Genomic DNA, 24369 nt, shown 5'->3' on the forward strand with positions numbered 1-24369 from the left:
ATACAGGGTAATTAAAAAGCCTATTAAAGTTGTTAAATTTTTATCAATTATTATAAAAATATTTATTTATCAAAGAGCTAAACTTATCAGGGGGCACGGCAGTGCCCCCGCCAAGACGAGCCAAACGGCGGCCGGGGCGCTACGTACCTTTTTCTCGAAGTGTTTCGCCGTATTTTCGACCCGTCATAACTTCGGTCTGGATGACGCTAGAAAGCTGAAATTTTCAGTATAAGGTGTCCTCAGCAAATTTACCAAATATACTAAGTATCAAATATCTAGCTTTTATGGTTACAGATTTATTGATACCTAAAATACGCCGTTTTCGTCCCTCACTGATGATCATCACAATTCATACTCTGTAGTTCTAGGGTACTTCCCGAAGTCCTAGAAAGCTGAAATTTGGTATGTAGACTAGAATATGCATACAAACTACAGGAAAATTGAGAAATTGGAATTTCCCCCCCTCTACGCCTCTTATGAGAAAAGCAAATCTGTAAATTCTGTCGCTAGAATGCTGATATTTTCAGGATAAGATGTCCTTGGCAGACTTATTAAACGCACTGAGTATCAATTGTCTAGCTTTAATAGTTTCAGATTTATTGACAGTCAAACTTCTAGTCTGTAATTCTAGGGCACTTCCCGAAGTCCTAGAAGACTGAAATTTGGTATGTAGACTAGAAATTGCATACAAACTACAGGAAAATTAAGACTTTGGAAATTCCCCCCCTCTACGCCTCTTATGAGAAAAGCAAATCTGTAAATTCTGTCGCTAGAATGCTGATATTTTCAGGATAAGATGTCCTTGGCAGACTTATTAAACGCACTGAGTATCAATTGTCTAGCTTTTATAGTTTCAGATTTATTGACAGTCAAACTTCTAGTCTGTAATTCTAGGGCACTTCCCGAAGTCCTAGAAGACTGAAATTTGGTATGTAGACTAGAAATTGCATACAAACTACAGGAAAATTAAGACTTTGGAAATTCCCCCCCTCTACGCCTCTTATGAGAAAAGCAAATCTGTAAATTCTGTCGCTAGAATGCTGATATTTTCAGGATAAGATGTCCTTGGCAGACGTATTAAACGCACTGAGTATCAATTGTCTAGCTTTTATAGTTTCAGATTTATTGACAGTCAAAACTTCTAGTCTGTAATTCTAGGGTACTTCCCGAAGTCCTAGAAGACTGAAATTTGGTATGTAGACTAGAAATTGCATACAAACTACAGGAAAATTAAGAAATTGGAAATTTCACCCCTCTACGCCTCTGTATGGGGGAAGCAAATCTGTAAATTCTATCGCTAGAATGCTGATATTTTCAGGATAAGATGTCCTTGGCAGATTCATTAAACGCACTGAGTATCAATTGTCTAGCTTTTATTGTTTCAGATTTATCGACATTCAAAACCTCTAGTCACAAATTCTAGGGTACTTTCTGAAGTCCTAGAAGACTGAAATTTGGCATTAAGTAGGAATTTCAAGAATTATGAACAACAGATAAATTAAGAAATCGGGTCCTCCTTCATCCTCTCGTATATGAGATGCATATCTGTAAAATCTGTTGCTCGAATTCTAAAGTTTTCAGGATAAGATGTCCGTGGCAGATTTATCAAACGTACCAAGTATCTGTGTTTCCTGAAGTCCTAAAAGACTGAAATTTGGTATATCTGCTTCAAAATTGAGTTGCAAGATTCCACCCGAACAAACATATTTACATACGAGTACATTGCAATTTGAATAAAGGCTTTTAAAAAAAGAGGTAACGATAGAGAGTGGGCCATGAAAATGATGTACCTACAAAAAATAGATCCAAAAAAATCTAGGGCACCTGCCAAAAAGAAATGAAATCCCACCAAAAACATTTCATGTAAAAAAGTAGCCAAGACTCACAAGTTCATAATGTTTTCACTGTTAAAAAGTTATGAGATCTCTAGTAGAGCCAAGCCCCTAGCTGAGCTTAGATTTGTGCTGGCCATGGGACCTATCCGAAGTCCAAAGTAATATAGCTCTTAAATGTTCTTGACTGTATCACATTTATAACAATAAATAACAAATCACTCTACTTACAAGCTCTGATTCTACAAACCCTATATCTTGGTAAAAAAAGTACGGCTTGGCCGTTTACAGTTCGTGGATTTTTTATCTGAAATGACATTTAAGCCCGGAATAGCTTCTGCGACCATCACGAAGTACAATACAAATTAATAATTGTCGAACAAACTATTCCTTAAGGCCTTAAAATATGTTATGTCATGTAATAGTTTTACGAACATTAAACGGCCAAACCGTCCTTTTTTTACCAAGATGTAGGGTTTGTAGAATCAGAGCTTGTAAGTAGAGTGATTTGTTATTTATTGTTATAAATGTGATACAGTCAAGAACATTTAAGAGCTATATTACTTTGGACTTCGGATAGGTCCCATGGCCAGCACAAATCTAAGCTCAGCTAGGGGCTCGGCTCTACTAGAGATCTCATAACTTTTTAACAGTGAAAACATTATGAACTTGTGAGTCTTGGCTACTTTTTTACATGAAATGTTTTTGGTGGGATTAATGTTTGACTTGACTCATAGTCGATAAATCTTTCTTTAGAAAAATAACAAAAAATAAATTGTTCATCTTTAGTTTTCTTATTGATAAATCCTAAGCTTTACAATCAGTCTAAATGAGATCTTTACAATCGTTTTCTATGAGATTGTTGTACAGTTTTTGTCAATTTAAACTTAAAATAGGTAATCATACCTACCTACATTTGGTTGTTACTTTGGAAGTTACTGCACATTATAATTATTTAAATTAACTGCAAAAGTATAAAGTCTAGCCATTCTAGCTGTACAGCCCGCTCGTGGTTGTGGATCAGGGAGGATCATGGCGACATCGTTGATATACAGAGTGTGTATGTCTTCTATATCAGGAAAAAAGAATGACCATGATGATCCCGGTTTCTTCCGAAGGTAAGATATTTTCATCTCTGTACCCGAATAATGACTGAGAACTTTTCCGACGTAATAAACAATAGAAGTCTTCTTTTCAAACTTTACCAGAAGAAAACAGTTATCTTTGATTTTCTCTGGTGTCACATTTAAATTATCATTGATACTACGATCATCAGTCTCTTCGTCCGTTCCGAAATCAATTGGAGATGTTGAACTCTCCCGCAAGCTAAATTGTGATCGTTCAGATTCCTCTGAATCTTCATCACTTTCTATTTGCTTAGCTTTCTTTTTCTTTTGTCTTGAATTAAGTTCCTTCAAACAAATGTCTATGCACACAAGCAAAGGCGTGTTTGTGTGCCGTTTAGTTTTTCTGTTATACTAACTGTACGAATGTGCCCCGCGTACGAATGGTGACCACTTTCCCCTATATATTCGTAATATATATTCATATCTTATTAAACACATTTAAAACAAGGTGACTGGATGTCTGAACTGAGTAGGTCATTCTTTATACTTACATAGCTGCTGCTGGCTCTTTTGAGGGTATCGTAAAATCGGTGTGATACGCCCGGCATACAACCTGGTCAAGTGCGAGTCAGACTCACATACGAAAGATTTCGCACCATCTTAAACCAGTATCAAGTAAATGCCGGACAGCGCCACCTTGATGAGATTTAATAAATTGTTTCGGGAATACAAATCCTTAAGGCCTACCTACTTGCCAGATTTCATGATGCTAGGTCAATGGGAAGTAGCCTATAGGTTACTTGACGACAGAGAGACACACAACGAAGTGATCCTATATGGGTTCCTTTTTCCTTTTGAGGCATAGAATCCTAAAAATTACCAATAGTTAGCCGGCGGCGGGTTTGATTGTAAACAGGGCGTGCCGCCACCAGTGACGGATTAAGACTACTTGATGCCCTAAGCAATCCATGCCTGTGGGCCCCCCTATCCGTATGTCAACTAGAATCGGTCTTTAAACCTTTACCGTCTAAAGTAGTGTTGAATTGGGGATCCTGTATCAAAATCCATGGGGATTTTGGATCACTCTCGCTAACGCTCGTTCGCTACGCTCACCGTGATACAAAATCCCCATGAATTTTGATACAGGATCCCCAATGTAGGCTACTGTCCACAACAACACATTAAATAAATGGAGTATTCCTAAATCCAAGCAACAATTAATCACTATCAACAGTGAGACAAAATCCTCAATGACTAGTTATTGCGGATCCTATATCATACGCCCGCACCGCACAGTGGATGATATAATACGATGAGTTCGACGAGACTGCGGCATTCATAAGAAATGCGAACGAGCCCATATGCATGATAATTTTACGTCTAAAAGTTTGCTCTCGCATAGTTAACCATTTGATTTGTTGCGCTCAAATTATTTTTGTATATTGATCGTGTTTCTGCTTGATCCGGCATTGCTGTATTCATTAGTATGAATTTCGATCGATTGATTCGAGGCTTGCGCATACTTATAATAGGTTGGATAAAGGTAGACTCTTTAAATGTTTATAGCTCATCAGAAATATATTCGTATTACATTAACGATTGCTTTTCCACATATCGGACATAACATTTTATCCAACGATAAAGCACATTTAGTACACGTTATAGCATGACCACATGGTATATAACACGCAGCTACTTCTTCTACAAGACAAATTTTGCAGCAAAGTGTTTCTTTAATATTTTCAACACATAATATGTTTCTGTCTGCAAAAGAACTTATTATATTGTTATTTACAAATTGTTCAGATACTTTTGATGCACCACAAACATCTTTGCTATCACTTTGTAGGTATGTTTCACCCTTCACAAGTAAAACATAGGGACAGGACGGAAACCAGCGTGCGTGCTCCGACCATGGATGATCTTCGATGCCCCAGTCTTTGAGCCTGCCATCACAAAAGTAACAAATCACGCGATCACTATCTCCTGTATAAAAAAAACCAGCATCAGCCATTTCTTGAGGTTTTTGATTTAAATCTTGAGGCCAGGTATCAAAACTTCGCAATCTTGCGATTTGAGTTGCATAGCGAGGATATTTAGGATATATTAACTCCATTCTGATCTACAAACAATGAATTTTGGATAAAGATTTATTAGTAAAAATATATTATAGCAGATTTCTAGTAAGGTGTGCAAGCTTATCATACATTATTATTTATCGAAAATTAATTCTTTAATGATGAATTTAGACACATTTCCCGCTATTTAAATATATTTCGATTGTTATAAATACTTTGATAAATAGAGATTAATGGGCGAAAAAAATACGTACAATGCGTACTAATATAATAAATTCACTGATGCCCCCACGACTTCATCTGCATGGATTTAGGTTTTTAAATCCTGCGGGAACTCTATGATTTTCCGAGATAAAAAGTTGTCTATATCTCTCCAGTTCTTTTACTATACCCACGAAAAATCATGTCGATTCGTTGCTCCGTTGCGACGTGATTGAAGGACGAACCAATAAACAAACAAACAGACACACTTTAGCATTTATAATAAGTATGATTAGTGATGCAAAAAGGCGTCTGTCTAAACTAAAGACTAACGGCTGAATCTTGCCGAAATTTGATACACAGACAATTCACATCTTGGAGACGGATCCAGGATATTTTTTGACGTCGAAAATTAAAGGATTTCCACTCAAGTTTTAAATCAAATTCGCAAGGAAGAAGATTGAAGCATCAAATAGGAGCAAATATTATTAGACCTTTCACAAATTTTATACCTACCTATGGAAAGTAGTAAAATGTATAACCTTTTAACATTTTAACTATCGCGAGTCCGACGCATACCATTCCTTTTACGGTTAGATCTCAATTCACTGCGTAACTATAAACAACAGCGTCTTCCATGCTTCAAAATCGAACACCTATAGCTGATGCGGCAATAATTTATACGTAAGACAGTGTTCATACGAATGTATAAATCTAGTCTGATTACTTTCGCAAATATAAGTTTTATGTTGTGATGATTTAGTGTTTAAAGTTACATGCGCAAATGTTTAAATCTAATTTATTTCAATCCATTTCGTTTATTATGAAAGAGGTTTTAGAATTCGAGCGTATAAATAGGTCGATCCTAAGCGTCACCATTCCTTTCTTTCCGAGTTTTGGATACGACGACAACAACAGTCGAAATAAAGTATGTAAGTATTTTTATTTTATATGTTTATTTTTGAATTAAGCAACTAGGTACCTATTGAATTTTTATTTGGAGTTTTCATGTTGATAGTTACTTAAATTGTTTTTCAGGGCCTCTTCATCTTTCATCAATCCATTTGACGAAGACGAAGACCCCATCGCTTTGGTGCAGCCCCCATCAACATCGAAGTCTCTTAAGAAGAAACGTGAGGTGAAGCGGAAGAAGACGATCAAGAAAAAGGAGGTGACTTCTTCTGCTCCGAAGAATCCGTTCGAATCGAGCGGATCGGAATCTGAACCCGAAACGTCTCCAAATACACCTACGAGTCCATCTGTTAAGCGGAGGAGGTTTATTACCGAATCTGAGGTGAGTTGTCTTATTTATATTTTATTGGATTAAAGCTTTTAAAAGACTTCCCAATAAGAATGTTGTTAGGCAATTGGTCTGTATATAAATTTATGAATATAGTTTGTTAAAGTTATTATTTTGTTAGGGATCATATCCGAAGGGTACCAGTGGGATCCTATTACTAAGCTACCGCTGTCCGCCCGGACGTCTGTCTGTCAGCGGGCTTTATCTCATGAACCATAATAGGTAGAGAGTTGAAATTATCGCAGATGATACTAAATTGAATATTTTTCAATTTCAGGATGAATCTACTAGCAAGCCAGTGCGCGCTGCGAAATTGAGAAGTTTTCTCAGTCGGCGCGTTGCGTCGGGGTATACATCCCAATCAGACCCATCGAAGAAAGGCAGCTACTACTTCGAGCTGCGCGTCTACAACTCTGAAGAAGTGGAGAAACTCGCGAACAATGAGCGTTGGAAGCATGCCATCTGCACACTAAAACTTGCAACTGATTTAAATTCGGTGGTATGGAAGTCCCTCACCAAATTAATTGATGATAGTAAGGCTGAACTAAAAAATATTCAGCCCATTTTATACCCTGCAAATGAAAATAATTTCTAAGATAAATTTTGTAAATTAAATTTTGTAAATCTTAGAAATTATTTTCATAAATAAATTCAAAAAATATTTCATCTGCAACATATTGTATATAATAAGTATGACAATTAAATTACTATCTTTATGTTTGTGCCTGTAAATATTTTTTAACGTGTTTTTTTTACAGAAATTACAAAGCCTAAACCATACAAAGCCTAGACCATACAAAGCCTAGATCATACAAAGCCTAGACCATACAAAACCTAGACCATACAAAGCCTAGACCATATGAAACTAGAAATATAAAAACTAGAACCATATGAAACTAGAACCATATAAAATTAAATTAACGTGTTTTTTTTACAGAAATTACAAAGCCTAAACCATACAAAGCCTAGACCATACAAAGCCTAGATCATACAAAGCCTAGACCATACAAAACCTAGACCATACAAAGCCTAGACCATATGAAACTAGAAACATAAAAACTAGAACCATATGAAACTAGAACCATATAAAATTAAATAAAAATGTCTAAATGTTCATATCGAAAGATTTGAAGTTGGGATATTAATAACGTGATACTTACAGCCCTTATACTCTTACTAAGTCTGCACATTGTCTGAAAATAACTAGATTACTTTATTTTAATACAGTCATCTCATAACTATCCAAAATTTAAAATCTAGAACTGAGAAACTAGAACCATACAAACTAGATACTTGACATGTTTGAATGTTGATATCGAAACATCGCATTACTTCCATTCTATTAATAACTGTTTACTGTTTATTAGCCAATAGCTTGATTTATTATTTAGCTGTATTTCCTTACCGATTTTTTATACGCAGAATATTAAAACCAGAACTGAGAAACTAGATACTAAATAGATAAACAAGATAAGCAATTCTATGAAATTGAAAATGTTTTTCTGCAAAGAGTGTAACCTTTATGTTAAAACATCTATATCGTCACATAACAGAACAAATACTCATAAATCTAATAGTTTATTTCAATCTAGATATGAGAATGTGCAAATTATAAAAACGGCTTTTAGAAACAGAATAGTCAGTTACAAAGTAAATCCGACCTCTACAACTTTAGTTCCAGAGAGTTTTTTTTCACAAATATTTAAAACCACACGCGAGATCATAAATATATCTCTAAAGAAACACACTGCCATTAAAGTAAATTTTGAGTTATTTGTTTCGTATATTTTACCAAAAAATTTTGAAAAGTCTATTAAATCTTTCAGTACTAAATATGGTATTATAGTCCAAAGTACTGATATTGATAATTTTTTATTACAATGTGCTCAAAAGTTAACTTGCAAATGCGCAGAATTCGAACAGTCAGAATCTGGTTGGACAATTGATTCTATCAGTCATTTGGAGATAAATATTAATAAATATAATCCTCTGAAAGGTGGATCATATTTGGCATTACCATCACATATAAGAAATACAAAATCATGTCTAAATATTCATAATTTCGATGATTGTTGCTTTTTATGGTGCATTGCTGCTAAAATGTATCCTACAAAACTTAATTCCAATAGAGTTTCATCATATCCTCATTATTCATTGCTTTTTGACATAAGAAATATGACATTTCCTCCGGGAATTGAAGATATTAAAACCTTTGAGAAGAACAATCCAACTATTAGTGTAAATGTTTATGGGTTAGAAGCCAATAATACAGTTACAGGTCCTTTGTATGTGACTTTAGCTCGAAAACTTACCCATGTTAATTTATTATATATTACTAAAAATGACAAAGCCCATTACTGTTTGATTAAAGACTTTGGCCGACTTGTGCGAAGGCAATTAACAAAACACAAGTCTAAAATATTTTTATGTGATGAATGTTTTTTATATTTCGCAAATGAACAAAAACTACACAATCACGATTGTGCTAAAAGACAAACTGTACTTCCAGAAGATGGTAGTAAGTTGCATTTTTCAAACTATGAGAGAACTCAAAGAATTCCTATCGTGATATATGGCGATTTTGAGAGCTTGCTTTGTAAATATTCAAACGAAAATAAATCTCTTTATACTGAAGATATACAAACACATGAACCATCTTGTTTCGCTTATTACATATGTTGCCATTCTAAACCTGAGCTTAATGACTTTGTAAGCTATCGCGGACCAAACTGTGGTAAAAAATTTGTTGAAAGCATTACGCGAGATGTAAAAAGATTGCACGGTATTTTAAATACAAATAATCCAATGTTTCCTCTTACTACCGAAGAGTTGACTTCATATAATGAAGCAAAAATTTGCTGCATCTGTAAAACAATGTTTAAAAAATATGATATAATAGTAAAGGATCATGACCATTTTACAGGTAAATACCGAGGCCCTGCTCACAACACTTGTAACATAAATGCAAAAAAATGTACGTTTATACCGATCATTTTTCATAACTTGAGTGGTTATGATTGCCACTTATTTATTAAAGAATTATCAGAAATTACCGGAAAAACGAGCTTGATACCAAAATCTAAAGAAAAATATATATCATTCACAAAATTTTTACCTATTGATAAAACAAATGCTGCTCAACTGAAGTTTATCGATTCATTTAATTTTTTGAGTTCGGGTTTGGATAAACTGGCAAAGAGTCTTCATCCGAATGATTTTCAGCATATGCGTGTATTTATTAAGGATGAACACTTATTAAATTTGGCCTGTAAAAAGGGTGTCTATTGTTATGATTATATGGATGCATGGGAGAAATATAATGAAACAAAGTTACCAAAACATTCGATTTTTTTTAATAAACTCACAGGTGAAAATATTTCCATTGAGGATTACGAACACGCTTTAAAAATATGGAAAACTTTTGGTATAAAAAACTTAGGAGAGTATACAGATTTATACTTACAATGCGATGTCTTATTACTATGCGACGTTTTTGAAAAGTTCAGAAATATGAGTTTAGACTATTATAATTTAGACCCCTGCTATTATGTATCATCTCCATCTTTAAGTTGGGACGCAATGTTGTTATATACTAAAGTTGAGCTTGATTTGATTTCTGATGTGGATATGTATCAGATGTTAGAAAAAGGTATTCGAGGTGGTTTAGCCCAGTGTTCATTGAGATATGCTGAAGCAAACAATAAATATTTACCATCCTACAATAAAAATGAGTCAAGTACGTACTTAATTTATTTAGACTGTGTCAACCTTTACGGTTTTGCTATGATGCAAAAAATGCCAATGCGTGACTTTAAATTTTTAAATGAAAATGAAATTAAAAATTTTGATGTAAGGAACATTTCTAAAAAAAGTCAGTGTGGATATATTCTCGAGGTAGATTTATGTTATCCGGATAATATTCATGATGCTCATTCAGACCTACCATTTGCTGCGGAAAAATATTCTCCTGCTCAAAATCAAAGCAAAAAATTGGTGGCAAATTTATATAATAAACATCGTTTTGTTATTCATTATATGCACTTGCAAGAATGCTTAAAGAATGGTTTATTGCTTTTAAAAATATACAGAGTGCTATCTTTTTATCAGGACAACTTTTTAGAGCCTTATATTTTTTTAAACACAAGTCTCAGACAAAATGCCAAGTCTGATTTTGAGAAAGACTTTTTTAAAAAGCAGAATAATTCTATTTTTGGAAAAACGATAGAAAACAAAAGGAAGCAGGTTGACGTAAAACTAGTAAACGTTTGGAGAGATACTACAAATAATACTAATAAATTGAATGGAGCGGAAAAATATATTAGTGCACCACATTTTCACAGTTTATCAATTTTTTCTGAAAACTTAGTAGCTATTCAATTGAAAAAAACAAAAATTGTCTTAGATCGACCAATATATATTGGATTCACGATTCTTGAACTGTCGAAAACGCATTTGTATCATTTTCATTATTCGGTCATAAAAAGAATCTATGGAAATAATGTTCAGTTATGTTATACGGATACTGATAGTTTACTATATCTTGTAAAAACTGATGATTTTTATGAAGATATGAAAGATAACATTCATTATTTTGATACTAGCAATTTTGAAGATGATAATATTTTTAATATGCCGAAAGCTAATATGAAAATACCTGGATATTTTAAAGACGAAATGGGAGGAGAAATCATTTCTAAATTTGTTGGTTTACGCGCAAAATTATATTGTTTACTTTCTGAGAAAAAAACTATCAGTAAAGCAAAGGGTATCACGAAGCCTGTGACAAAAAAATTAAACTTTGAGAAATATAAGAAAGCCTTATTTTGCAATGAAAATATAAGAGATGATATGTTTGTCATACGATCAAAAAATCATCAGGTTTTTACTCAGAAAATTAATAAATTAGTATTAAATAGTGATGATAATAAAAGGCAAATAATGGAAAATGATTTTAAAACTTTGCCTTGGGGGCATTACAGCACGATTCTTTAGTAAAAATATTATGCTAAGTACCTATGTATTTTACAAATTTTTATGTGTCTAATTTTAATATTAGTTTTAATGGTAATTTAGCATTTAATAAATTTGATTAAGTTTACCACAGTGTTTTATTTCAAATAAAATCACAACATATTTTATATTCCCTTTATTAATTCAACCAATTATTTACATTACTTCATAAACTTAGTACTTAACATAAGATTAACGTATTATAAAAACTTACTACTTAATGGAAAATATTCGGACTACAACTTACTTGCATGATATGAAAATATAAAATATACTTTATACTTTAATTAGAACTCATTTATGCTTTTTATTTTTACAATCGCAAAATAACAATAAAATAATATTAAATTTAACTATTCAGGCACACTTAGCTTTTGTATAATCCTATTAATTAAATCTTCTGTAGCATCCATCATATTGTCATAATTATCACTCACTATGTACTGTACACTCAAATTAGTCTTTGCACTGTTCTCCTGTTCTTTACTATCAATTTCAAGTATTTCAATTTTTATAATGTGGCTTCCCTTTGCTTTATTTTTCCGTATAACAAAAGATGAATCTGGAGCTGGTGAAATCACATGATCTATTTTTGGAAGCTTCTTTTTTAAAGACAATTTATTTTTCTTTTTTATGGTTTTCAAACTGGTGTTATTTTCAAGTGTTTCATTATTTTTTTGCTCACGTAAAGCTTTCAATCTATTCTCTTCTTCTCTTTCTAAAATAGCATCCAAGTCTTGAGCTCCATAAAATGGATTATTCATACTTGTGTTTCTTTCGTCATCCGTGAAATAAAAGTCCGACATGATGCTGTAACAAAATACAAAATTTTATAAATATAACAATAAAACAACATTTATAAAAATATCAATAAACAAATTCTAAAATAGAAAAGAATACAGTCAAAATATTATATAAGTAATTTTTTTCACTAACCAGAAGCGAGTGAGTTCCTTGCGTGAGAAGATCTGGGAATGAAAATTGTTTAGTAACAAATCTATGGAGTCAAGTTTTCAAAACAATTGTATATACTTGTATGACATTCGTCCGCATTATGCAATCTCTAGCGACATGTTAGAACCTGTTTAATATTAAGTTCTTACGAATTTCAATTTCATACTATTATCACAAGGTTTAAATTAAAATGTATACCTACATTTTAATATAATCATCGACAAATAATAGTGCGCTAGACAAGTGCGAAGTGAAACACGAATGTGATACCTACAAGCAATACCTTAAAATTTAAATCAACTAGCAATAATATGAAGTTATTTAATAAGTTGCATTTTTAAAATTATCATCAATCAGTAATATGAAGTTGATAAAACAGGCTGAATCATTAAAAATAAATTATATAGATGTTGAAACACCACCACCATGCTTTAGCCGACATAGTAAACTTCTACCAAACACAATTCGATGCATAATTTGCGGACCCTCCAACTGTGGGAAAACAAATATTATGATAAACTTATTATTGCACGAAAATGGACTTAAATTCCAAAATGTTTATATTTACTCAAAGTCCACTTTTCAATCTAAATATTGTTTCCTACAAAAAGTTTTTCAAAATACTCCAGATGTTAAATTTATTATGTTCAAAAATAGTGAAGAAGTTATTTCGCCAACTGAAGCCTTAAGAAATTCTATTTTCATTTTTGACGACGTGACTTGTGAAAATCAAGTTAATATTCGAAATTATTTTTCGATGGGCAGACACAAACAAATTGATTGCTTTTACTTGACCCAAACATATTCAAAAATTCCTAAGCAATTAATACGTGACAATGTTAACTTTTTAATTATTTTCAAGCAAGATGATATAAACTTAAAACATATATATAAGGAACATGTTAATTCTGATATGAGCTGGCATGTCTTTAAACAATTGTGTGCAAGTATTTGGAAAGATCCGTTTATGTTTTTATCAATCAACAAAGATTGCGAACTAAATAACGGTCGGTACAGAAAAACATTTGACATATTCGTGAAATTCGACTAACAATTTTACAATTATATACCACATACGAGACACAAATTTAGTCAGTCAAATGAGAGCACTGGTAAGAATACCTACCCATATTTAATTTAAAAATGGAAGCCGTTGTAAAGAAACAATTAATTAAATCAATTGAAACCATCAAAAAGAAAGCAAAACAAATGCGTGAAGAAGAAGATGATTTAGAACTAAAAAGGCGCAAACTTTTTAAATCCATAACGGATCCATTAGAATCCATAGTATTGCAAAAAAAAGAAAATAAAAACAATAGTCACCATGATTTACCAGATACATGTTCACCTTCAACTTCTGATAAAATTAAAAACATAGAAAATGATGATAAAAATTATGTAACACCAAAACCAATAACTTCTACCCAAAATTTTGAAGAAATCGAAGAATTCTATACTCCATCTCCAACGCCTGAAAAAAGCAATGAAATCTATAATTTGAATGTACCTTTTGGTGTACGTAATGAAAATAGTAATTTAATGATTGGAAATACAAAAGTAACATTTTCAGATGGTGATGCTCATAGCAAAAATATGATGGCTAAAATAGGAAATAGATCCTATGAAGTAACCCCAGGTTTGGCAGAATTATTATTTCAGAGTAAACCAGATGTAAAGATTGTATCTGATCAAGATAAATTAGTATATAAAGATATTTTATGCAATACTAGTGCACATAGGAGAGATTATAACCCTACGAATCAGATTAAAGGCGATAAAGGGACAAAATATACTAAAATTGTGAAACCTCTCTTTACTGATAGTGAATTAAAAGAAAAAAAACAAGGTGGTTTTATGCCAACTCTTAAAACTTTGAAAAAAAATACAGATTTCATATACTGGGATGATCCGAATGAGTTAGTAGATAGATTGAAAATTTTAATTGCTTCAAAAGATGCTGGCAACACTAGTCATGACAATGAGATTATATCAATAATTGAAGAACTTAAAGAAGCTGGTATAATAAAATAAGTATATAAAAATAAAACCTGGTTACATTTTTGCTTAGTTCTATAAACACTGTTGAACATGAATGTCAACAAGTTTGGTCATCATGTACACAAGAAACTGAAAATGGATAGCTCTGCCTTAGAAAATATCTTTGATGCTCAACATAAAATCATCAAACATGTTGGTACACCCATTGACCCAAACGACTGTGCTACTAAACTATATGTTGACAAATTCTTAGATGGGCTCTATATACGATTAAAAACAGTAGAGGAAACATTGTTGCAGTTAAAATCAGAAATAAATAGTCTAAAAAGGAATATAGAAGGTGTAAGTCGTAAATTCAAAAAATGAGCAAAGATAGTGTAGTAAATGAAATACATAAAAATGTTAGGAAAAATTTTCCTCGAAGACATGTTATACTTAAAGACATTGATGATGTATGGCAGGCCGATTTAGTTGATATGCAATCATTCTCAAAAGATAATTCACAATATAAATATATTTTAACAGTCATCGATGCTTTTTCAAAGTATGCATGGGCATATCCGCTTAAACTTAAAAATAAAGAAACTGTGACTGAAGCATTTAGTAAGTTACTAGAAAAAGGTCGTGTTCCCAAAAATCTACAAACTGATTTAGGAACAGAATTTTATAATAGTTGTTTCAAAAAATTATTACAAAAATACGGTATAAATCATTATTCCACTTATTCCACTAAAAAGGCGTCAATAGTAGAAAGATTTATAAGAACGTTGAAAACTAAAATGTACAAGCAATTTAGCTTGCAAGGGAATTACAAATGGAATGATGGAACCCTCGAGCACATCATGAAAAAATATAACTCCACATTTCACAGAACAATTGGTACAGCTCCAGATAAAGTTAATGAAAAGAATAAACAAAATATACTAAAAAGATACAGACTACTACAATTATCAGCACCATCGCAGAAACGTTCAAAATTCAAAATTGGAGATTATGTAAGAATAAGCAAATACAAAGGAACTTTTGACAAAGGATATACTCCCAACTGGTCAACTGAAATTTTTAATATAGCTCAAGTTCAAAACACTCATCCAATTACTTACCTTCTAAAAGATGCAAGACAGCGACCTATTTTAGGATCATTCTATACTGAAGAATTACAAAAAACAAAACATCCTGATATATATCTTATTGAAAAGGTTTTAAAAACAAAAGGAAATAAATTATATGTCAAATGGTTAGGTCTGCCGCCTAGTGAAAACAGTTGGATAGATAAACTAAATCTTTTATAAACACATTTTATGTTAACAACTTTCAGTCTCTTATTATCTACGATACTGAGCAGAGTTCTCTTTTATTAAAAATGGAGAAACAACCATCCAAGCGTAAAATGACTTTGAGAAGAAAATCTAACAATTTGAAAACAAGTAATTCTGGTGCTGGTTTTAAGAAAAGCTTTAAGGATATTGTATCTCGCGCGAAAAAACATATCCATAAATTGAAACCTAAATGCAAAAAAGCTGCAATCGAATTAGCTCTTGCTGCTGCTAAGGAATTAGCAGCGACATCTTCAGTTAATGTACCGCGTATAATACCCATACCAAAGACAGGTGGGGTTTTGCCACTAGTCCCCATATTTGCAGGATTGTCTGCCGCGGGCAGCTTAGCGGGTGGTACTGCTAGTATAGTGAAAGCAGTCAATGCTATTAATTTAATGAAAAAAAAATTTCAAGAACTAAAGAGACATAACGAGAAGATGGAAACATTGTGTATCGGAAAAGGATTATTTATAAAGCCCTATGGTAATGGTTTGGGAATATACACAGCAAAGGAAAAAAACTGATTCGGCGGCTACCTAATCGTGCTCTAAGTAACTTGGATATTCTAAAAATTTCAAAAAATATTCCTTATTTCAGAGGTGTATTTATGAGAAATGAACTTCCAAAATATCCTTTTAAAAAAGAGTGTGGTATCATCAACTTAGATAGCTCTCAAAATCCTGGAACTCATTGGGTAGCCTATGCAAAAATAAATAATTACATTGAATACTTTGATAGTTATGGTAATTTGAAACCGCCTAAAGAATTTGTAAAATATGTGGGAGCGAATATTAATTATAATTATGACAATTATCAAGGATCTAATTCTTATAACTGTGGCCATCTATGTATCAAATTTCTTATTAATTTTTGGAATAAAAATTGAAAATAAATAGATGATACAAAAATATGTAAGCTCATTTAACCATCATGTCTATTACACTCACGATCGTGGGTGAAAAATCTATTCTAGAATCATTTTACGCCCCTCCTCTTATTTTGGAAGACGAATATGAGTGTGGCTTAGTATATTTTTCTGCATTTAATTCAATTCCAAATGTAGACTATAATAATAATGTGTTTGAATATGGAGAAGAGAAAAAAAGAATTCTTATTCAACCAGGTGCTTACGATTTACAAGATTTGTATGAATACCTAAAAGAAAGAGTTGAAAATTGTGAATTACAAATAAAATCTAACATCAATACAATGACATGCTCTTTGTACTGTACTGAAACTATAAACTTTAATTCAGAAAATAGTATTGGACCTATGCTAGGTTTTTCTAACGAAAAACTAAAAGCAAATAAATGGCATGAATCTACAGAATCCGTTAACATTCTACCACTGTCTGTCATAAGGATCGAATGTGATCTTGTACAGAGTTCGTACACTAACGGTTCTCCTTCACATATTATTTATGAGTTTGTGCCAAACATTCCTCCAGGTCATAGATTTATAGAATCTCCAAGTAATGTGATATATTTTCCGGTCAAAAGAAAGATAATTTCATCAATAACAATAAAAATTTTGGATTTGGAAGGCAATAATATAAATTTTAAGGGCGAAACTATTGTTTTGTGTCTTCATTTGAAAAAGTCAAAATGATCGTATTTAACAAAAGTAATTATTATAAAGAGTATAACCCAACTATTAAGAAAGTTATTACCAAGGAAAGTGTAAAACAAAGAAGACGTGTTAGAGTATATAAAAAAATTCATCAGAGTAATAAACAATTTCTTAAAGCCCTCGGCTTCAAAGTATGAGCCTCCTTCAGATCAACGAATTACCTGAATTCGATAACTCTATCGAGAGTTATGAGGTTCATACATATAATCCATACAATAACAGTTTCAATGAAAATGATGAAATTCGGATACCTATTCACCAGCAAGATATTTACGTGTTACCATCAGCCAGTTCCATTTACATTGAAGGAAAAGTTTCGGTGACTCATAAAGATCAAGCTGGCAAAGTTCAAAAGAAAAGTGTTGACTTCAGTAATAATGCAATTGCATTTCTTTTTCAAGATATCCGATACGAAATGAATGGTGTTGAAATCGATCGTATTAGAAATGCTGGAATAACTACAACCATAAAATCTTTCATTTCAATGAATAGCGGTGACAGTAAAGCGGCTGCTGCTTGGGGTTGGAATATAGACGGATTTAAAAATCAAAATGGAAATTTTAATGCTTTGATACCCTTAAATAAGATTTTAGGTTTTGCTGAAGACTACAATAAAATAATAATAAACTGTAAACATGAACTCATACTTAACAGAGGTAGTACTAACATAAATAGTGTTGTCATGGGTAGCGATGATATTGTAGACATTGATATACAGAGAATCCAATGGCGAGTACCACATATTAAAGTATCAGATCAGCAAAGATTAATACTTTTAAGGAAATTAGAAAAAGATAATCCCGTACAAATAGCATTTAGAAATTGGGATTTGTATGAATATCCATTATTGCCAAAAACTACCAAACATTCATGGGCGTTAAAGACTGCTTCTCAATTAGAAAAACCTCGATATGTTATATTTGGTTTGCAAACTAATAGAAAAAACGTTAAAAACAGAGACAGCACAATATTCGATCATTGTACATTAACCAATGTCACATTATTCCTGAATTCCCACTATTATCCGTATGATGCTTTAAATCTCAAGTTTGAGGAAAATAAATACAGTATATTATACGACATGTACACCAAGTTTCGTCAGTCGTTTTACAACCTTCCTATTGATCCACTGCTTGATCTTCATACATTTAAAGAAATAGCGCCTTTATTTGTCATAGATTGTTCCAGACAAAATGAAAATTTAAAAACTGGTCCAGTTGATGTTCGTCTGGAAATAGAAACGTCTCAGGAAATTCCAAGCAATACCAGCGCTTACTGTTTAATCATAAACGATCGTCTTGTGGAGTATAGGCCGCTGAGTAACATTGTTCGAAAACTATCATGAAAATTATTGTGGACGTTCAAGGTTTTAAAAATGATCAAAATTACTTTCTGCCTAAAGAGATTGCTATAGTGTATAGTGATCGAGTTCAAGTTTTGTTAATAAAACCGCCATATCCCTATGAATGGCTAACAGACACAGAAAAGAAACAAGTTAAATGGATTGAAAAGAATAGAAAAATATTATGGAGCGAGGGAATCGTGCCTTACGAGACCTATAAATACCATCTAATAGATATTTTAAAAAATAATGATATTTATTGTAAAGGCCTTGAAAAGCAGTTATGGTTAAAAGATATATTAAGTAATCCTAACGTACATAATTTAGAAGATAAAGGATGTCCTCGTTTATTAACATTGTATGAGTTGTATAATTCACATTCTGACATATATAGTTGTGTTTATCATCCGACCATCTGTGCGCTGAAAAATGTAACTTGTTTAAAAAAGTGGTGTATGAATAATAAAGTTTTAGATGATTAAATATGCTTGTTTAACTTCCATATACCTGCTTCTTTTATTTAATTTACTGATTATACTCGTATTGAAAACACAATATTTGGTGTAGGTTGTTATAGCCAAATAGTTGTTTTTCATGTTGTAAAAATATTACATTTGAAGAGTAATTTTAAAATTCAAGGTTTCTTAGTACCTATCTAGTTTTATCACCATATTTGCTCGTGCAAATAGAATGAATATTTCGTTCTTAAACCATGTGAATAGTTTGTTCAAAATACGGATAGTTGATTAATTTTTGCTTGGATTTAGCTACACTCCATTTATTTAATGTGTTGTTGAGGACAGTAGTTTAGAATTGGGGAATTCTGTATCAAAATTGGTGGCGATTTTGGATCACGGCGAGCGAAGCGAGCGAGCGTAGCGAGAGTGATCCAAAATCCCCACCAATTTTGATACAGAATCCCCAATTCAACACTACTGTCTAAAAACATTAGTTTTTTGTAAAATAAGATGATGAGATGTATAACATACTTTAAAAGTGGAGTAGGTGCGACAACAATAAAAACCAAAGCATAATAATTTATTTATTCATTGAAATGCGCCTTGAAGGTCCGACTAGAAACTTTTTTTAGTGTGGTTTTTTGTGACGTGAGAGTATGAGACGTGATGCCCTGACGGATTTTTTTTTTGTGCTTCTTCTGGTGCCCCCTCAGACGTGATGCCCTAGGCAATTGCTTAATTTGATTAAGGGTTAATCCGTCACTGGCCGACACCCTCTTTGACCTTTGGCGTTTTTAGGTAGACATCGCGGCTTTACGAGCTCTCCCATGTCTGACCCACGGGGGTAAAACACCCCAATTTCCTAACTAAGGACTAGCACTGAGAATTCCTTGATAGAAAGCGTTTGCGCATGTTGCTTGCTACCTTTGCTCGTCGCTGCTGTCGCTATAGCGCACTATAGAATCGTTAACGGTATTCTTCCGTGTTTTGCCGCTCCGCTTTATGTTTAAGAACGCCTGTCATTGAAGCGGAGCGGAGTGGTGACTCGTTCAGGTGCCTTATCAGATTACACAGAGATGACGCTTTTTTTTATCATCACTCCTTAATAACTGATTAGGCTAGCGTTACATTGCGCAGAAATTCAGCGATCTTCTGCGACAGAACGTCATTATATTTTATTTCATATAATTTACTATTATAGGGCACTCTATGCAGACAACCGACTTTCCGAATTATGTGGCCGATAACAGTAAAATATATTATATACAAAATAATAGCGCTCCAGCAAGGAAGATCGGCGCCGGAATTTCCGTGTAATGTATCGCCGGCCTTAGTCTATTGAGCACTTCTCCGCTCCGCTTCAATGGACAGACACCCTAAGCCTGAAGTCAAGACGCAGCGGGTGCAGTGCGGCGTACACGCGGCTTCGCGTCACGTTACAGTTGATAGTAATTGACTTTGCAAGAGCCTTGAAAGTTGTTTATGCGGCTACATCGATTTCCAGTCAGTGGCTTACAATCTAATGAATTCACTAAAAAACTCTACCTACTTAGCATAAAAAATATAGCGGAAAAAGTATTTATCAAGGACTATAGTCCAATTTATTCTATAACAAATATCTACGCGACATTTGGCATGCAATGATGTAACATTCATTTTGGTTAACTAACCAATGTTAGTTTCCTTATTTAGACAAAGTAAACCAACTCATAATATGTACCAGTGTATCAGTATGTCATTAACACTGCAAAAAATCTTGGCATTTTACCACCTATGGATAGAATAAATTTATACCTATCATAGAATAGAATAGAATAGAATAGAATAGAATAAAATTTATTCATTGAAACCGACACATAAACATAGTATTACAAATAATGACGCTTATATACAAAACTAAAAATAAAAAAAAAATACAAATAAAAAATATAAAACCTAGAATATAAAATTTAAAATATAAAACTTAAAAACTAACTTAACTTAAAGAGTGTATTATGTATGTATTATGTGTCGTGCCAACGAAAGGGCCCGAACTCAGCTTGATGTTGATGATCATATCTGATGATGATGATCATAAATAGTTAATGATAATATGAAGAACCTTGGCTTTTCTGTCTCATTATTTTATGATGATGCTTTATTTACAAGATACTTGTGTAAATTAAAAATTAATCCTAACTTTTATTAACTTTAACTCTTTAACACTTTGACAAATAGCTACCTATCTCGACAGAATATCGGTATTATTAGGGTTTTTCTTTGTTTTCCCTCCAAATTTCATTTCTCTTGCTTACATTGATTATTTATCTTTATATCATATGTATATTATATATGTATATTAAGTGTTTTTGTAATCTATATTGAGTGGTTCTTTACTGAGTCTTTTATTGTATTTTCCAGCAAACTGTAATTGTAGTTATGTATCTACAAGCTGCACAATGCAATAAATTGCATCAGCTAATAGTCTTTGATGAAACATGTAAAATCTATAAAAGGAGAAATTGAATGAATTACTTATACTAGAGAGCTCAAAGCATGTAGTGTGGAACTTAGAGATTTTAACTTAGACATTTGAAAAGAGCAACCGCCGAGTTTCTTGCTGGTTCTTCTCGGTAGGAACAGCATTTCGAACCAGTGGTAGATTATTTGACGATTCAAAAGCACTTGTAAAAGTTTAATTGAATAAAAATAATTTAAATTTTGAATTTTGAATTTTTAAAATTATGTAGATTATTCCTATAATGTAGAGCCCCTCTAAATCAGATTTTGATTGAAATTCTGGACCAGGTTTGTCATAGGAAAAACTAGTACATAGTACAGTATCATATTTTTACAATATCCATTCTGCCATGGGTGAAAAATTAGGCAAGTTTCTTCATCATTGTTTGACTATGCAGGGCTTTGATTAATGTATTGTTGGCATTAATACAATTCCCATTAAATGCTGCCATGTACAATACCATCTGAGCTACATTACATTGTTCGAGGAGAAAGGTTAGTAATGAAATAAGTAAGAAATAACTAAGCATCTTCATAACAACTTTGTTATTCACTAGCATTGCTCTACTACAATGATCTAATCTTTAAACCCATAGATAACATACTGGCTACTGTTGAAATACAACATCAAGTTTTTTTAAAGATTTGTGCCTAGGGCAAACTTCTAGAATAATTTACATATGTTACAAATTAAAATACATGACTGACTAAAAAGTCCAACAAACAGGTTTTAGATAACTTTAGCTACTTATGTTTCGTTAATGATTGATGGATTTTAATGCAACAAATATCTCTACACATATTATATTACCTGTGATAAACTGCTATTTTTGGGTTTACACATTGAGCATAGGTATAAACAAACTAAAGAAAGCCCAACTTGTTCTATAATATAAAGTAAGGACAGTTTAAGTACTGTTTTTAACCCCTAAACAATGATTAAGATTAACACATGTTTTATAACAAGTTAAGCTAACAAAAAAGTTTTGATGATGTGATTTTGATCTTAATACTTTACTTACCATCGCCGTTTCTATAGTCGTCGCGAGGTTTCATGATGCCGGTATTCGTGGTGAAGGGTGGTTATGCCGTGGCCGCCGGCCCAACGCCGCTGTCGCACCCGACCTGGAGTTGACACACAAAGTGGTAATCGCAAAGTCTCCCGTCTTCCGAGGTCGGCCGTCGGCCCACTGCCCAGCGCTCGATCATTAGCTAGTAGCCACTTAACCAGATTATACTAGAGCACGCGGCCACGAAGGTCGCTGCGTAGTACCGAGTCACATGGCTCGCCAGTCGCCACGGCCCACAACCCTCGCCCGCCGCCCCACAACCCCACTAACAAACACTTTTTTATTAATTAAATTAAACATATTATTACGTTATCTCGACAAAGATACCTTCAAGCCAGCTGACAGCTTCGAGAAAAATCAACACGGCAAGACAATAACATTAACCCCGATGTTGAACGCGCCTTACAAGCGCCTTGTTTTGAAAATAAATAAATAAATTATAGGACTGTCATGGGACTGTCAACGTCAAGTGTCAAATCTCCCATAAACTTGTAGTGCTGCCATTTCTCACTTCCTATTTCCCTACTTTTTCCGTGAAAATGAACAGAGTGAACTAGAGTGAGGAAACTCTCGGTTAACATTTGACGCCTGCCAGCACAGATTAGGTATTAGTTACTACGTAAGTGCCTGCCAGTGTAATTGTAATGTAGCCTCAACATTTTGTTACAAGTTTACTAACTGTCGTGAATCATGCCATGCATGACTGATGGAGATTTCAGTCATTCCGAATTTACCTTACGGAATTTACTAGTTAAAGAAATTACACAAAATATAAAAGTAACCGGCAAACAATTATTATTGTCTCTTGAGCAAAAGTGGTTTAGTAGAAGAAAATTAGCATATCTCAGGAAACAAGGGGCAACTGAACGCGTCTCCTTCATTCCGCTCAAGAGATTTAAAAAATCCAAAATCTATGCGTATTTGCTCAAGTTCACTGGCCACTTTACCTATCTGCAGCAGTGAAGATAATTTTTCAAAGATAAAAAAAGAATTTTAACATAATAGTTATATCAATCCGTTTTTACTTACAGCATAATATTTAGTAGTATAAAATATTGCTTGGATAATGGTAAAAATTGATTTACTGGCAACTCCAAAGTTCATAGTCAGGCTCCCATCCCAATACACGTCTTTTTTTAGGAAAGCGATATGGAAGTCGGTTTGCCGTTTTTATCATAAAATTCGTATGTCTATGGTTTTTATAGTGGAGTTACTAGTTCTAATGGGGCATTATATAAAAAGGCTCAATTTGCACATTGTAAATTTTTTATTTTTATGTAGCTTTTGCCCCCTCCACCCCTGTTATCACACTAATATTATAAAGGCGAAAGTTTGTATGTTTGTGTGTGTGTATGTTTGTTACTCCTTCACGCAAAAACTACTGGACGGATTTGGCTGAAAATTGGAATGGAGATAGATAATATCCTGGATTAGCACATAGGCTACTTTTTATCCCGGAAAATTAAAGAGTTCCCACGGGATTTCGAAAAACCTAAATCCACGCGGGCGAAGTCGCGGGCATCGGCTAGTCTCACATAATTTGATTAAAACGAAGTGCTCTAAGTAGCACAGTTTTTCAGAAATCAGCAGTAAAGCTTCGAGATGGTAGATT

The 24369-nt window shown here is 33.1% G+C and overlaps 1 protein-coding gene across 4 annotated transcripts in view; it reads right to left on the reverse strand.

Moving 5' to 3' along the window:
- Positions 1-23202, reverse strand: part of LOC123865642 (kelch-like protein 3) — a 36951-nt gene extending 13749 nt beyond the window's left edge. For 3 of the 4 annotated variants that reach the window (XM_045906807.1, XM_045906806.1, XM_045906804.1), the window contains exons 1-2: positions 23085-23202; positions 22710-22812 (exon numbers count right to left, since the gene is read on the reverse strand). In XM_045906807.1, coding sequence (XP_045762763.1) covers positions 22710-22743 — 34 coding nt within the window. In that variant the 5' untranslated portion in view covers positions 22744-22812; positions 23085-23202. Of the gene's footprint in view, positions 1-22709; positions 22813-22915; positions 23060-23084 lie in introns of those variants that run through there. The other variant, XM_045906805.1, reaches the window with a different exon arrangement.
- Positions 23203-24369: the final 1167 nt, after the last annotated feature.

The sequence above is a fragment of the Maniola jurtina genome, chromosome 5 (genome assembly GCF_905333055.1).
Source record: "Maniola jurtina chromosome 5, ilManJurt1.1, whole genome shotgun sequence".
In the NCBI taxonomy this organism is placed as follows: Eukaryota; Metazoa; Arthropoda; class Insecta; order Lepidoptera; family Nymphalidae; genus Maniola; species Maniola jurtina.